General features: G+C 44.6%; 1 protein-coding gene across 2 annotated transcripts in view; it reads right to left on the bottom strand.

The window, feature by feature from the left end:
- Positions 1-57: 57 nt before the first annotated feature.
- The window catches only part of xpo7 (exportin 7), a 36440-nt gene continuing 19841 nt past the window's right edge, over positions 58-16656 (bottom strand). For both annotated transcript variants that reach the window (XM_062961195.1, XM_062961194.1), the window contains exons 14-28: positions 16371-16506; positions 15390-15463; positions 14928-15008; positions 13639-13702; positions 12592-12700; positions 12253-12359; positions 11897-11985; positions 11195-11302; positions 10226-10308; positions 9178-9392; positions 7882-8020; positions 6536-6696; positions 5367-5465; positions 5134-5261; positions 58-3109 (exon numbers count right to left, since the gene is read on the bottom strand). In XM_062961195.1, the coding sequence (XP_062817265.1) occupies positions 3016-3109; positions 5134-5261; positions 5367-5465; positions 6536-6696; positions 7882-8020; positions 9178-9392; positions 10226-10308; positions 11195-11302; positions 11897-11985; positions 12253-12359; positions 12592-12700; positions 13639-13702; positions 14928-15008; positions 15390-15463; positions 16371-16506 (1687 nt within the window). In that variant the 3' untranslated portion in view covers positions 58-3015. The remainder of the gene's footprint in view (positions 3110-5133; positions 5262-5366; positions 5466-6535; positions 6697-7881; positions 8021-9177; positions 9393-10225; positions 10309-11194; positions 11303-11896; positions 11986-12252; positions 12360-12591; positions 12701-13638; positions 13703-14927; positions 15009-15389; positions 15464-16370; positions 16507-16656) is intronic.

The following is a 16656-nucleotide window of genomic DNA, read 5'->3' on the forward strand; positions in this document are numbered from 1 at the left end:
AGTGAGCAAACCTCCCCAAACATCATGGCTTATATTGACACAAGAGGAAGACTCTAGCCTGGTTCCACACAGCTCAGTAGAAACCACTGAAGTTTATTTGCAGCCACAATGCTTACACTGTATGCAGCAAACACCCTTACAAGTCGTCATCCAGCAATCTGCTCACGCAAAAAAAAGGACCCAACACACAATCAATCGCCAACGGAAAAGGGGGGAGGAAAGAAAATAAACAACCGGGGGGGGGGGGTGCTCTCTGGGAAGAGGGCCCAAGACAATGGGGGAGAAAGGGGTGCACAGAACTAGCAGCAAGGAGGACAGGGAAGGTGCAAGGCAGACGTCTCCCTCCCCCTCAACACGGACTCCCAAGGAAGCGTCAATGCCCGAAGTGGGGCCGGCCTTAAAGGCGGGGGCCGCTGCTGCTCCACTGGGTCAAACCCCGAAGCAGCCCCAAGCCCAGTCCGCACTGCAGATGGTCATCTATGAACACTGGTCTTTGTGGGGGACCCATAGGCAGGCGATGCAAGACACCCCACTGGGTCCTTCCATGACAAGTCGTCTAAACCTCACCATCATGTTTCCAATGTTGTCCAAAATTTGGCTGTAGCACCAGTCACGTGTGAAACTTTTAAAATTTTAAAACGTGTGAAAATTTTAACTGAGAAATTACCTTCCCCATTTCGGCCCATGTTGCACGTTGCCTGGGTTCTATGAATTAGTCTCCAGTGTTAATATTGTATGTTTTATGTTGATTTTAACGATTGTTTTTACTGTAATTGATGTTTTTATTGGATAACTGTTTTATTGCTGTGTTTTGATATTTGATTGTTTTATCAGGCCAGGCCCCATGTAAGCTGCCCCGAGTCCCTTCGGGGAGATGGGGCGGGGTATAAAAATAAAGTTGTTATTATTATTATTATAAACTAAGTTTCCCAAAATGTGAGGTCTCTAACTCCAATAGTTGCTGATCTAGACCTCCTTATCTGAAGGGTAGTTAGTGTGTGTGCAATATTTAATAAAATATCATTTTTGGGGTCTAATAAAATTGAAACTAAATGTCTAAGAATGGCTAGTAAATTGAAATCCTGTACAGTTTTTTTCTGCTGATTCTGATGAAATTAATTTTAACATTATGGATGCGAAGTCCAGTCAAACAAGTGGACTCAAAGTGGGCATCAAAAGGTCTCGCGACTCATTGTGACAAATTTTGAACAATATTTCGACTGCAACCATTTCCATGCAAACAAAGAGGCGGAGTTGACATTTTGACCAAGCATTATGCTTGTGCTGGACAAAATACTTCCACATGTGCAACTACCCAACATCTATAACTGCCCTGCAGGATCTCTTCAAATTCGGCACTTTCGATGCAAATGGTAAAATGTACAATTTATTTAAAAAGAGTCTACTGAATAAGCTTGTGAATAGTATCATCTGAAAGAGGAAATTTTGCTCTACTAGACTGATAAGTTTTTGTTTTGCAATGTGACCAATAAGTATGCATTTACTCAGGTCATAAGTATGTTATATACCACATTGAAACTATGGGGCCACATCCAATAGCCATGCAGCCACTAGCAGGACAGTGAAGATGTGTAAAGCATAACTGCACAAAATATAACCATACATTGCAACTACCCAGGGGTTATAGATGCTGGATAGTTGCAAATCTGGCAGTATTATGTCCAGCACAAGCATAATGCTTGGTCAAAATTTCAAAATACCTTAATTTGTATGGACATGGTTGCAGTCTGAATATTGGTCAAAATTTGTGACAACGTATTTGGATGCACATTTTGAGGATTTGTCACAACACATTTGGATGCACATTTTGAGGCTACTTGTTTGACTGCATATTGCATCCATCATGTTACAGTTACTTTAATCAGAATCAGCAGGGGAAAAAAACCTACAGGACTTCAATTTACTAGCAAATCTTATACATTTAATTTTGATTATGTTAGACCCCAAAAATGACATTTTGTTAAATGTCGTGAGCATGCTGACCGACTACGTGACAGATAAGAAGGTCTGGATCAACAACTATTGCAGTTAAGAGACCTCACATTTTTGGGAAACTTAGTTTAACACCTGATTAGCGCTACAGCTAAAATTTGAAAATTTGAGAATATACGATGGTGGGAACTTTTTAAAAATCTTAGACCACTTGGAATGGAATGACCCCACTGTCTTTTGGGGGGAGATGCTAATGTGGCCCCTGATAGTAATTTGGAAATAAGGAGGGTTCATACAAACAGGGAATTGGGGGGGGGGGGGTGCAATGTGTGAAAGGGTGGGCAGGACAGACACCACCAGCATGGGCTTTCCATGGCCGGCCCATTGAAACCAGTCTGAGAAAGCGAGTGCTGGGAGCCAGACAGGAGACATACACAGGCAGGGAACAGCATGGCTTTGAGTTCCTAACAAGCGGGAAGGCTGGGGCAGGAGGAGTCGGGAGGGGATGTATAAGAAAAATATACATTTGGAACTTTACACGCGCCCGCGTCTTGTGCCCCCAGCCCCCCGCCCCCCCCCCTTTATGCTCCTTACTAAATATAGCTCTGCACCCCCCCCCCTCCGCCCCTCCCCTCGGCTTCCTCACTCACACACAACCCTCACATTGTCAGCATTGGTGCACTAAACTCTGTAAAAATTTCAGTCACACTTCTGGTTTTTTTTTTTAAACTTGAGTCAATATAAACCTTGTTCAAAATGTTATGAAAAAATGTACATGTTTATACAAGGCAGGCTGCGGCAGGACGCAGGGTCCCTCTCTGACATTCGCCCGGGGAGGGGCCGGCCTCCTCCGCTGGCTGCCGCTCTCCCCCAAGGGATGAAAAAGCCCCCGCCCCACCCGTGGCGGCCGCGGAGGGAGGAGGCCCCGCCCACCCGTCCTCCTCCTCCTCCTGCAGCCCAGCCCCAGGGACCGGCAGGGATCACAAATGCCCTTTTGTCTTTCCATCGGAAAAGTCAACCTCCCCGGCCGGCGGCGGCCGGAGAAAGGCTTCGCGCAAAATGTCAGCTCATCATGTCGTTGCTGTTTACCCCGTAAGTGGAGTTCTTCATGGAGTCGTTCACCTCCCGCCGAAAGGCAGACAGGTTCTGCGTAAACCTGCCAGGGATGCAAAGCAAAGCGAGTTAGGACAGCTATGAGACGGGTCAGAAATATTTTTAAAAATTATCATGAGAAATCTCATCAGGAAGTGAATCCTTAGCCCAGGTGTCCCCAGACTTTTCAAACAGGGGGCCAGTTCACAAGAATAATAATAAGCATCTCCTCAGCTGCTGTAAGAAAATTGCACAGACAGACTACAAACAGAGGCACAACTACGTGGCCCAAATGATCCATTGGAACGTATGCCTCAAGTACCACCTCCCAGCAGCAAAGAACTGGTGGAATCACAAACCTGCAAAAGTATTGGAAAATGAGCACGCAAAGATACTGTGGGACTTCCAAATCCAGACTGACAAAGTTCTGGAACACAACACACCAGACCTCACAGTTGTGGAAAAGAAAATGGTTTGGATCATTGATGTCGCCATCCCAGGTGACAGTCGCATTGATGAAAAACAACAGGGAAAACTCAGCCGCTCTCAGGACCTCAAGATTGAACTGCAAAGACTCTGGCAGAAACCAGTGCAGGTGGTCCCGGTGGTGATGGGCACACTGGGTGCCGTGCCAAAAGATCTCAGCCGGCATTTGGAAACAATAGACATTGACAAAATCACGATCTGCCAACTGCAAAAGGCCACCCTACTGGGATCTGCACGCATCATCCGAAAATACATCACACAGTCCTCGACACTTGGGAAGGGTTCGACTTGTGATCCTGTGATATGAAATCCAGCATATCTATCTTGTTTGCTGTGTCATAATAAAATAATAATAATAATAATAATAATAATAATAATAATAATAATAATAATAATACATCACACAGTCCTAGACACTTGGGAAGGGTTCGACTTGTGATCCTGTGATATGAAATCCAGCATATCTATCTTGTTTGCTGTGTCATAATAAAATAATAATAATAATAATAAAGAGGTTTGGAAGAGACCCCATGGGACATTTAGTCCAACCTTCTTCTGCCTTTGTGAACCAAAAGCACAAGCAAAGCACCCTGCCAGATAGCCTCCCAGCCTCAATGCTAATGCTAATAATAATAATAATAATAATAATAATAATAATAATAATAATAATAATTGGAAGAGACCCCCTTCTGCCTGTGTGCCATGGGGATAAATGGCTTCGATGGGCCTCATGTGGCTCACGGGCCGTACTTTCGGGACTCCTGCCTTAGCCCAACAGATGAGCACTATGGGGGGAGGAGTGGAAGCAGAATAAAGGAGCAAGTGAAATATTCATAATGGATTCTATACCACATTTCAACCTGCCAGGGTGAATTTATTGGTTGGTTTGGCTGGACTTTATTTATTATTTACTGCAAAATGTATTTTGATACATTCATTTTATAAACACACCATGTTGAGTTATAAAAAGTATCATTACTCTTATTTGTGTCAATGTAACATTTTTTTTTTCATGTCAGGAGCAACCGGAGTTGCTTCTGGAGTGAGAGAATTGGCCGTCTGCAAGGACGCTGCCCAGGGGACGCCCGGATGTTTTGATGTTTCTACCATCCTTGTGGGAGGCTTCTCTCATGTCCCCGCATGGAGCTGGAGCTGAAAGAGGGAGCTCATCCATGCTCTCCCCGGGTGGGATTCGAACCTGGCAACTTTCAGGTCAGCAACCCAACCTTCAAGTCATGAGGCTTTTATCCCCTAGGCCACCGGAGGCTCCTAATATAACAATATAATAATATATAATACTCATAATATGCTATACTAATATGAGTATTGTGGGACCCCGGTGGCACAGTGTGTTAAAGCGCTGAGCTGCTGAACTTGCGGACCAAAAGGTCCCAGGTTCAAATCCCAGGAGCAGAGTGAGCACCCGCTGTTAGCTCCAGCTTCTGCCAACCTAGCAGTTTGAAAACATGCAAATGTGAGTAGATGAATAGGTACCGCTCTGACGGGAAGGTAACGGCACTCCATGCACTCATGCACTCCATGGCCACATGACCTTGGAGGTTTCTACGGACAACGCCGGCTCAGAGGCACGGAGAAACTCACCTGTCCCGATTCTTGGTCAGCAAATTTCGCTCAATGCCCTCCATGAGGTTCTCAAAGCAGAGGTGCATCGCTTGCTGCTTCTCGGGCGGCTGGCTGTTCACAATGCTGTTCCGGAGGTCTGAGAAATACTAAGAAGGGGCGGGAAGAGAAAGAGGCAGTGGACGCCATCGGTCAACCCTTCTGGAAAGAGCCACATCCCTGTTCTTAGAGGGCCTGGACCCAGGGTGCCGTACCTTTTCGTTGAGTAGGATCAAACCAAGCAACGGCCGGGACATGGACCACTGGTTCCGGCAGTCCTCAAAGATGATGATATTCAGCACAGTTGACAGCATCTGTGGGGAGGGAACGAGACCAGGCTGGAGCAAGACTTCTGCACAAGACCCATCCCATCTGCAAGCAGGCACTGAATGCTGGAAATGGCAACTTCCCAAGCCTTTCACTGTTTGGGAATGTATATATTTGCTAACCTGTATTCCATGTATATGTTGATTTGTCAGTTTGACTGTAACTCTTTGGTGTGGGAGGTGTTATAGACAAGTGATTTTGTATTCAGTGTTAGCTTAACACCTCAGTGGAGATGGATGTACCGTATATACTCGATTATAAGCCGACCCGAATATAAGCCGAGGCACCTAATTTTACCACAAAAAAACTGGCAAAATATTGACTCCAGTATAAGCCGAGGGTGGTAAATTTCAGAAATAAAAATAGATACCAATAAAATTACATGAATTGAGGCATCTGTAGGGATACCAATAAAATTATATTAATTGAGGCATCAGTAGGTTAAATGTTTTTGAATAATTACATCAAGCTCAAATTTAAGATAAGACTGTCCAACTCTGATCAAATCATTATTCTCATCTTCTTTAATGTAAAAGTGCATATGTATCCTTTTAATAATAATACAGGAAAATAATACATGTAATAATAATAATAAATACAGGAAAATAATAAATGCAATAACAATAAGATCAGAGTGAAATAATAAATGTATTATTATTAATAATAAAAATAGAGTAAAATAAATGTAATAGTTGCAACAATAGAGAAAAATAATAAATGAACCATATATTCTCAAGTATAAGTTGACCCAAATATAAGCCAACCAGGACCCTCACCCGAGTATAAGCCGAGGGGGGCTTTTTCAGTCTTAAAGAAAGGGCTGAAAAACTAGGGTTATACTCGAGTATATACAGTAATTTTTGCTTTTCAATAAGGTTCCAAAGGGATATCTGCCCTGAGACTGGGTGCAGTTACTTCCAAAACTGAAAGTTGTGAGAGTGATGTGTGTGTGCACAAGGGGGGCAGGGGGAGATGGGGAAGTAAGGGGTCCATTGTCTGGGAAAGGGAGAGACCCACAGACCCAACATTGCCTCCCCGGCCCTGCTCCCCCCTTTACCTGCTGGATCATCTCTGGGTGCTGCTGCATGATGTGCAAGAAGCGGTCGCTCTCCTGGGTCAGTGGGGCAGCCCTCTTCTTGGTGCTGCGGGAGAGCTGCTTGAAGAGATAGGTGACAATGTGGTCCAGGCAGGAGCAGCAACCTGTGCAGACCATGGTGTCTAAAAGGACAGGAGAGAGGGGCTAACACAGGGCAAGGAACTCACATCGAGGGTGCCCACCGCCCCCCGCCAGATCAAAGCATGCACCAGGCTTCTTTTAGGCATGTGCGATCCATTAAAAACGGTTCTAAACTGTGTAGGTGCGCTGGCGCTTCGTTTCTAAAGTACTTTCCAATCTAAACTTTTTGGGTAAAAATTTCAGAACTTAACTAAACTTACGGATTTTCCTAAGTACTGTATATATTCGAGTATAAGCCTAGTTTTTCAGCCCTCTTTTTAAGACTGAAAAAGCCCCCCTCGGCTTATACTCGGGTGAGGGTCCTGGTTGGCTTATATTTGGGTCAGCTTATACTCGAGAATATAGGGTACATTTATTATTTTTCTCTATTATTGGTATTATTACATTTATTATTTTTCTCTATCATTGTTGCTACTATTACATTTATTTAACTCTATTTTTATTATTGTTATTAATATTTATTATTTCACTCTGATCTTACTATTATTATTATTGCATTTATTATTTTACTCTATTTATTATTACATGTATTATTTTATTATTATTAAAAGGATAAGTAAGGTAAGGTTTTCCCCTGACGTTAAGTCCAGTCGTGACCGACTCTGGGGGTTGGTGCTCATCTCCATTTCTAAGCCGAAGAGCCGGCGTTGTCCGTAGACACCTCCAAGGTCATGTGGCCACTGGCATGACTGCATGGAGCGCCATTACCTTCCTGCGGAGCGGTACCTATTGATCTACTCACATTGGCATGTTTTTGAACTGCTAGGTTGGCAGGAGCTGCGGCTAACAGCGGGCGCTCATTCCGCTCCTGGGATTTGAACCTGGGACCTTTTGGTCCGCACGTTCAGCAGCTCAGCGCTTTAACACACTGTGCCACCAGGGGCCCCTTTGCACACCACTACTTCTTATATAAAAGCAATGGGGATGTTGCAAAACTGCAAGGAGTGTGCTGAAGAGATTACGGCTTGGATTAAACCATACTTTGATTAACAGCAGGTGAGAAAAGCACATGCACACAGAAACCCATATGTGCGCATTTCACAGACTACACAAAACACACACTGGGTCTCCTCAACTCTTGCGGAAGATGGCAGTGGCTTCCTTGTGCCAAACCACTCAGAGCCAAGCAAGGCGCACCAAGGGCCAGGGAGAACGGAGCAACTTACCGAGTGCCGTGAGACCTTCTGAAATGGAAGAGAGAATATACATGATGACATGCGGCTCCAGGCTAGCAATAAAGTTCATGTGGTCTTGGGTGAGAACTTCCAGCAACGAATAATAGGACTGGCTGAGTTTAGGGTAGTCCTGCAACAAAGGAAGAAGAGAGACATGAGGGCATATGTTTTTCTTTTGAAATCTATGTTATTGTATTGTTGAAGGCTTTCATGGCCGGGATCACAGGGTTGTTGTATGTTTTCCGGGCTGTATGGCCATGTTCCGGAAGTATTCTCTCCTGATGTTTCGCCCACATCTAGGATGCCTGCCATAGATGTGGGCGAAATGTCAGGAGAGAATACTTCTGGAACATGGTCATACAGCCCGGAAGACATACAACAACCATCTATTTTATTGTTTTATTTATTTATTACATCACTTCTACCCCGCCCTTCTCACCCATCCGGGGACTCAGGGCGGCTTACAATATAAACATACACATCTAAAAACAGTTTTCATCAAATTTAAAAATCCATCGAGATTAAAAATTACAATAAAAATAAGAATATACATTAAAAATATACATAATTATGTTGGAGTATGGTTGTATTTTGTATGAAATGTAAATCAAGTGTTTACTGCTGATGAGCAGGAGTGTGTATTTTTCAGTGATGAAATGGTTAACAGCAGGCTAGTTTTGATTGACAGCCTGTTGTGATTGCTATGACCTGTCAGGCATGACTTCCGGCCTTTGGGGGAACGTCCTCTGGACAGAGGAATGTGTTGTTTATCTTATCGGTGTTCGGCTTGAGCTTTCGCTGGAGATGGACTATGAATGCTATGCTCTGAAGCCGAGAAATGCAACTGTAAATAGATTATGTAAATAAAGTCAATCAACAGTTGGACTTCGTCTGCTGGAGTGTTTGTTTGACCAGTGCTGTTTCTCAGCATAGGAATACAGTCTGGAGAAGGAGGTGAGACCGGGATGATGAATTTTGGAATCCACTCTGCACCCCATCATCCCCTGACAAATTATACATTTAAATATACATTTTACCCTGCTCCCACCCTCCACCCCTCCCCCTGGACATACAATGTATTATTTAGAGAATGTATTAAGGTGTGCAGTGGAAAAATTGAAATTAAGACTGATATTTCAAATGTGACACGGGGATTTCTGTGTGAGACTGCATGGCAGCTGGATGCTCAGCACAAACGAAAGATAGTCCTTTCCGAAGTGGCCGGGCCCAGAATACTGGTGGCACCCGTGGGGTTCGAGGGGAGGGCTTGCTGTGGGCGAGGCTTACCAGGAGGTCACTGTGGGGGATGGAGAGCAGCAGCTTGATGAAGGTCTGCAAGGCGTTGTCTAGTGCGTCGTCTCCATAAAGGCGGAAGACCCCGAAGTTGACGTAGCTGCCGCTCAGCGCAGCCTTCAACATGGAGAAGCAGATGGAGATCCCTTTCAGCTTCAAGGCGTACACCTGATCCTTTGGGACCTCCCCCAGGGTCAGGATGCGGTTCCCTGCAAAAGCGGTGGGCCTTTTAGAGGCGGCTCGAGCATCCTCACACTCCCTAGGTGCCTTTCCTTTTCCATTTCTCCATGGTTCCTTACAGGCTCCTAACAAACCTTAAACTAAGAGGCCACAAGTGGGTTGGAAGGAGCGCAGGGCCCTCGAGTCTTAAGATGTGCTTTAATGGGCCGGGCTGTGGCGCAGGCTAGTTAGCAGCCAGCTGCAATAAATCACTCTGACCAAGAGGTCATGAGTTCGAGGCCAGCTCGTGTCAGGGTGAGCACCCGACAATTAAAAAAAATAAAAAATATAGCCCCTGCTTGTTGCTGACCTAAGCAACCCAAAAGATAGTTGCATCTACCAAGTAAAAGTTCTAATACACCCTCTCACACTGAAATTGCAATAAAAAGAACCGACGCTTTAAAGTTATTGAAAAGCAATTCATAACAATGAGGCCATTGTGCTTCACTGCTGGCAACTCCCCACACCCTTTGCCTTTCCAAGGCACTATATTTTCAGTTGTATTAATTTCTTTAAATCAAAAATACCTGTATTTGTGAAGTTGCTTTGAACATTTTTTAAAAATATGGAGGAAAAAAAAGACTTGCTCTTTACACACGTGTTTGGGCTGAAGCGCAAGGACATTTGTCTCTTAGGGATCCCATAAGAAGATGGCAAACTCTCCCAGTGTGGCCCTTCTGCTGTTTCTGGATGTCAAGCGGACCCTTTCTCCAGAAGGGACTCCACCACAACCGCAAATGAAAGCGACGTGGCCCTACATGGAGACACTCCCCGCTTTTTCTCTCCTTGAGCCTGACCCTTCACAGCAGTGGCCGATACCCACCGTAGGTCGTGATCATTTTGCTGGTCTCCCGAAAGAGCAGGATGCCGTTGGGGGAGGAGACGTCAAACTGCAGCCTCTGGGACCTGAAAACAACCAAGGAGTTGATGATGCCAAAACTCTGAGGTTTGGGGACTAGTAGGAACCTGACATGAGAATATATGGTACATTTATTATTTTTCTCTATTATTATTGGTATTATTACATTTATTATTTTTCTGTTATTATTGGTATTATTACATTTATTATTTTTCTCTATTATTGTTGCTACTATTACATTTATTTTACTCTATTTTTATTATTATTAATACATTTATTATTTCTCTCTGATATTATTATTATTGTTACATGTATTATTTTACTCTATTATTATTAAAAGGATACATAAGCACCTTTACATTGAAGAAGATGAGAATAATGATTTGATCAGAGTTGGCCAGTCTTATCTTAAATTTAAGCTTTATGTAAATATTCAGAAACATTTAACCTACTGATGCCTCAATTAATGTAATTTTATTGGTATCTATTTTTATTTCTGAAATTTACCACCCTCAGCTTATACTGGAGTCAATGTTTTCCCAGTTTTTTGTGGTAAAATTAGGGGCCTCGGTTTATATTCGGGTCGGCTTATACTTGAATATATACGGTATGTTATTAAGTTTGCTATTTTACCTGTATATGTAAATGTGTTTTTATAATTGCACATGTCTTTGTCCATTTGATGTGTTTTATATTGTTACTGTTTTTATCTGGGTTCGACCCTTGTAAGCCGCCCCGAGTCCCTCCGGGGAGATGGAGGCAGGGTATAAATAAAGTATTATTATTATTATTATTACTACTACTACTACTACTACTATTGAGTGCAGTAAGAGTGACAGCACTTTGCATTTGGAGCTCTGTGGATGCCTTAGATACAGGAGAGGATTCTTCCCGCTGCCCACAAACCAGCCCTCCGCAATCCCTCCTTCCTACCGGTTGTGTACCAGTTCGGCCATCAGCTTGAGCACCGGGGTGGTGCAGGCCGGGTCGTGGTACCACAGCTCCACCGCCCGCTGCAGGATCGGCATGTAGGAGGGGTAGCTGTGGGGCAGAGGTTAAGGAGCCACACGTCAACGCCAGGGTCCCATTAAACACCCTCGTCTGTCCGTCAGGGCTGCATCCTTCCACCAGTTCTGCTCAAGGTGAGAATGGCCCAGAACAGTCACCCTGGAGCCTACTATCTGCAGCTCAAATTGCAGACCATTAACATGAACCATAAAATCCTAGGGTTGGAAGAGATCTGAGGTCATCCAGTGCAACACCATTCCACCAAGCAGCACAATGAAAGCTCTCCTGACAGATGGTCATCCAGAAGAGAGGACAAGGGTTCTAGGGGAAAGATCGGCAATTTGAGCCCAGGTTTGGGGTGAGCACCTGCCGTCTGCCCCAACTCACCTGCCCAATTAGCAAACTGAAAGCAGAAATGTGAGTAGGTAAATAGGTATCGCTTTTAGTGGTGAAGTAATAAACGGTGTCCTTAAAGACATCAATTGGGAGGATGCAGGCAAGGTGAGTGGCATGGGCTTCTTTGCACAGCCCCACTGCTAGCCCGTGCTCTCTGGAAAAACACCCAAGAGAAAGGAAGCCCACTGCTTTGAGGGAGAGAAGGGCATATCCACACAGGGTTAAGGATACATCCACTCGAAGAGCATCATGAAGCTGGTCTTGGCATTGAAGGCAAAGGCGATGCCCCTTAGGTCCCTCACGAGGCCCACCAAGGTTCTCTGTGGGAAGGAGAGATGAAGGGGAATCAGAGGAGCGGGGCAAACCACTCCACTTCCCCAGCCAAGAGGGAGACACAGATATTGAGCCAGAAGGTGCTTCTTAAAGGGACAGGTGGATTCTCAAGTCTACAGAGGCTGTGCAATCCATGCCTGGACTTTGAGTTGAGGGAAATGAATCCACCAAGGGGGGTCCTCTAAAACTATGCCCTCAGGGAGAAGGATTGAGAGGTGGCAGGTGACGGGAAAGCGGTGCCGCTCCTTACTTACTTTGGCTTCCTGCTCATTGAAAGTGTTGGTGCTGAACATCTGGGCCACGGTCTCAAAGGCGGCCGTCAAGGGCAGCATGAACTGCTCGTACTGGTCTTCATCCTCCCCTGGAAGAGGCACCAAGGACGTTATCTTCCACAGCGCTTTCCAAACACACACAAGGTCTCTGGGCTCCTGGCCCCAGACCCACCTGACTGGGCCTTTGACTACGACTCTGACAGAGCAGGGGAGATCTTACACTAAAACCCCCAATTTTACAGGAAGCCTACTAATGATCCCCCCACCCAGCTTGACCATAAAGAGCCCAACTCTTGAGCCAATCAGGAGAGCGTGCAGTACCAAGGTCCACCATGAGGAGGCGCCCAAGAGACGTGTAGAAGGTCGTCCGGCATCTCATGTCGCTTAGGTTTGATTGATTGTTGATGCCCAAGAAGGAAAAGTGCTCACTCTGCAAAGAAGAAAAGCCACGTTAAGGTAGAGCAATGGGGGAAAGAAATGTAATTACGGCACATTATCTTTATTATTACAGAGGAGTCTTGCTTATCCAACCTTCGCTTATCCAACGTTCTGTATTATCCAATGCAGTCTGCCTTTTTATTTATTTATTTATTATTCAGACTTATATGCCGCCACGGCTTACAAGAACAGGCTAAAATCTAAGACAATTTAAAAATAGCAGTAACAGAGTAGTCAATGTTTTCAATACATTGCGATGTTTTGGTGCTAAATTCATGAATACATAATGTTACCATGTAGTAATTTGTTGTAAAACATGATGTTTTGGTGCTTAATTTTTAAAATCATAACATAATTTGACGTTTAATAGGCTTTGCCTTAATCCCTCCTTATTATCCAACATTCTGCTGGCTTGTTTATTTTGAATAAGTGAGACTCTACTGTATTTGTATCTTGCGTTCAAAAGGGACTCAAAGTGGCTTACAATAAAAACAATGCAATATAATGGAAAACCTAAAAATATACAAACGTTAGAATGGAGATAAATATGAACAGAATTAAAAACAAATTGTTAAAACCCTTAAAACTGATTTAAAACCTATTCATAGCTTATCCATGCCTTCCTCACTCTCGTATCAGCAGGAGAACTGCCACAATCCCAAGCGCAGGAACTTCCCATACCGTCAGCAAGCAACCGGCCTAGGATCTGGTTCCTGACGCAGAACCCTGAACGTCTTAGCAGCGAGGTCCCTTTGTCTCTTATTTTTGATACAGTCTTGAAATGATTACAACAGTGGTATCCCCTTGGTGACTTCTGTCCTCAGCTTCTTCACAGCCAGCCAGGCCACACAGAAGCTGCCCCTCATGCGCTAATGCAAATGCGCTGGAACCACTCCCTGAGAGAATCACCAAAGGAGGTTTGCAACTTACGGTGTGATTGTTCAGCATGAACTGCACAGCGCTCAGTTTCACCAGTTTCCTCACGCTGCTGTAGGTAGAAGCCATGTTAAGGAAAGTGTAAGGCAATGCCAACAGTCCCCAGTCTGGTAAGAAAACCAAAGTGGCAATGGGACAAACAATGAGTTCTCTACAAAGAAATATATGAACCTACATGGACTCTAAGATCTGCTGGGGAGTCCCTACTCTCGCTCCCACCTCCATCTCAAATGCAGTTGAGGGAGGGGGCTTTCTCGGTGGTGGCCCCTCGGCTCTGGAACTCCCTTCCCAGGGAGATTATACTGGCACTTACATTGTCCACCTTTCGTAAGGATCTAAAAACGTGGATGTTCCTGTGTGCCTTTGAGTAAGTAGTCTCACAAGATGCTCAGTCCAATGATACCTCACCTTCAGGCCACTGGACTTTATCGCAGTCCCTGTTCCATGGGTTTTTACTGTTATTACTGACACGGCTCTCCAATTTACTTATGACTGTCTGACACCATCAACTAGCCCTACCCAGAGTTCTATGCATAACTCTAACCCTCTGAATGTCCAGTAATTATTATTACCCATGTTCTAAACTGCTGCTGATGTTGTTTATGTTATGTTATTTTATGTCAATGTTTTAAATTGTTGATTGTGTTTTTAACCCATGTTTGATCGGGCTTGTCTCCATGTGAGCCACCCCGAGTCCCTTTGGGGAGATGGAGGCAAGATACAAAAATGAAGTTGTTATTGTTGTTAATAATTATTATTATATGCCACTGCCATTTGGAAGAGCTGGGCTGCCCAGCACCGATCCCCTCCTCCATGTCTCCTGCTAGAAGATGGGATTTAGCATAACTCTCAATGTCCACACACTTGTGGCAGCATCTGCTGTTACGCCATCACTGACAGTGCGATCAATGAGCTCGCAATCTTAAACTATTCCTCAACACATTTGGACAGGATTGCAGTAATGAGTCTTTGCTGCCAAGACTGTTCAGTCACCTTTGGTATAGTCACCCTTGCCAAAGCCTGTATTTACTGCTAAACAGCTTGCTTTATCACCCTCTTTGCAACTTTGCCCACTGAAGCTTCCCACTATCTTATTTGTCTGAGTTATACAGAACTAATTACGACAAATACAAAGTTATCAAGGCTTCATAGGGCAGTGGATGCTGAAGGACTCTTGGCTCTGCCTGAAGGCTGGATGCAGCTAGGGACCCATGGGAGAATAAGGAGGGCTTGGTGCTGCCCTGTGACTGCCCAAATTCAGGCAGCTCTGCCAAAAAGGATATCCAATGGAGAGGTCATTGAGAAGCTGTAGTGTCTTGGAGGTGATTGGCTCACACCGCCCCCAGTACTTCAAGTTAGTGATGCTACAAAGAGAGAGGGACAACGTAAGTAAGGAAGAAAATGAAACACGCACAAGATAGAGCACGTGTTGCTTCTTCTCACCCATATTTGCTTTTCCCCAGGATAGAAAGTATCAGCGTGAAACTGCTGACGATAAAATAATGTCCATAAGAAAAATCTCCACTATTTGGGTCCCCAAACAATTCCAGTCCAAAGCGTCCTGCAGCGGGGCCAGGGAATCCCATGGCTTTGGACTGAGACATCTGCTAAGAAGCGGAGATGCAGAATTGGGCATGTCTCCAAAGCCCAATGGACTTGCAAGATCAGGCCCAATTGGGGAGTCCTGACCTGCTTTCTTTTTGGAATCCCCTTTCGAGCGCCCCACAGAAGGCAGGGTCACTTACATTTTCCCAATGAAGACACTCAGGACCATGGTCTCATCGTTCAGCCCAAGAACCTCCGAGAGCCGACGGTAGAGCTGGAAGAAGGGAGACAAAAGCCAAGCTCAGAGGTGTCTTTCACAGAGCTTACAGTTCGTCCTGCAAGATGGCCAAAGACAGGAAGAAAGGGAAGCCTCGTGTTGTCTTTCCTGCTCCAAAAACTCAGCCAAACTCTGGGAGAGGATCTCTTGGCACTGCTGTTGTTGAGGCTGTTTGCTTGCGGACGCCAAAAGGGCCAGGCCTCCCCTCCTGGTTTACAGGGGTCATTCAGAGCAGAAATGCATTTTTAGGGGAAGTTGCTTCATTTACGAGTATATTCAGGGGATGGAAGAGGTACAGTCAAACTGCCAAGTCATAGAATACAGATTAGCAAATATAAAATATATACATTTACAAATAAATGGTGAGTGGCTTGGGAGGTTGCTATATCCAACATTGCATAAAATGTTTTCCAAGAACAGGTCTTTTGCTAGCATTGATGTTGACTAAAAACAGTCTCGATCGTCTAGCTGACCACTGTGTTTTTTAACAGGTGTCTCGGCACAAAAAGACGCTATTGCCTTTTGAGATTATGAAAATATTTAACATTTCTATCTCAAATTGAGGTATAGTTCAAGGGACTTGTCTTAAAAGAGATAATGATGTGCAAGGCAGCTGCTCAGTGAGTAATATCTAACATTCAAGTTAGTTTCTAATCAATGAGCAAGTTTTTAATTTGCAATCCAAGATGAGGGACTTAAGAGAAAAGCCACAGAATGGAAGAAGATTCTGTTTAATTTGGCTCCGAGGGGCAACTCTGGCCAAGCTTCAATAAGCAGAAACTCACAGAGAAGCTGCTGGAGATGGAAATGTTTATGGCAGGGGGGCAACTGGGGCAGCTGGTGCAAATTGTAAGAGATACACTTAAAATTACTTATTTTTCACAAGAAGAGCTCCGATGCTTACCTTGGAGGACTTCTGCACCTGGTCTCCAATGTAGATTTTCCGGAACTGCTCAAAGAAGCTCAGCATGGCCAGCTCCAGCTTCTCGTTGCCCGCCTGAGCCAGGCGTGAGTCTGTCAGGTTCATGAGCTGAAGGACCCTGGGGAGGAAGGAAGGCATTGGAGGAGGGAAGGAGTTGGGTTCAAGTCCAGCGCCTTTGAGGTATTCAGTCCTTCCCTTACTCTGCATTTGTTTTTTTTTAATCATGTGATCAGACAGAAAACTGCTCCTGTCCATCTTGGGGAAAAAC

The sequence above is a fragment of the Anolis carolinensis genome, unplaced genomic scaffold, assembly GCF_035594765.1.
Source record: "Anolis carolinensis isolate JA03-04 unplaced genomic scaffold, rAnoCar3.1.pri scaffold_8, whole genome shotgun sequence".
NCBI classification, from domain to species: domain Eukaryota; kingdom Metazoa; phylum Chordata; class Lepidosauria; order Squamata; family Dactyloidae; genus Anolis; species Anolis carolinensis.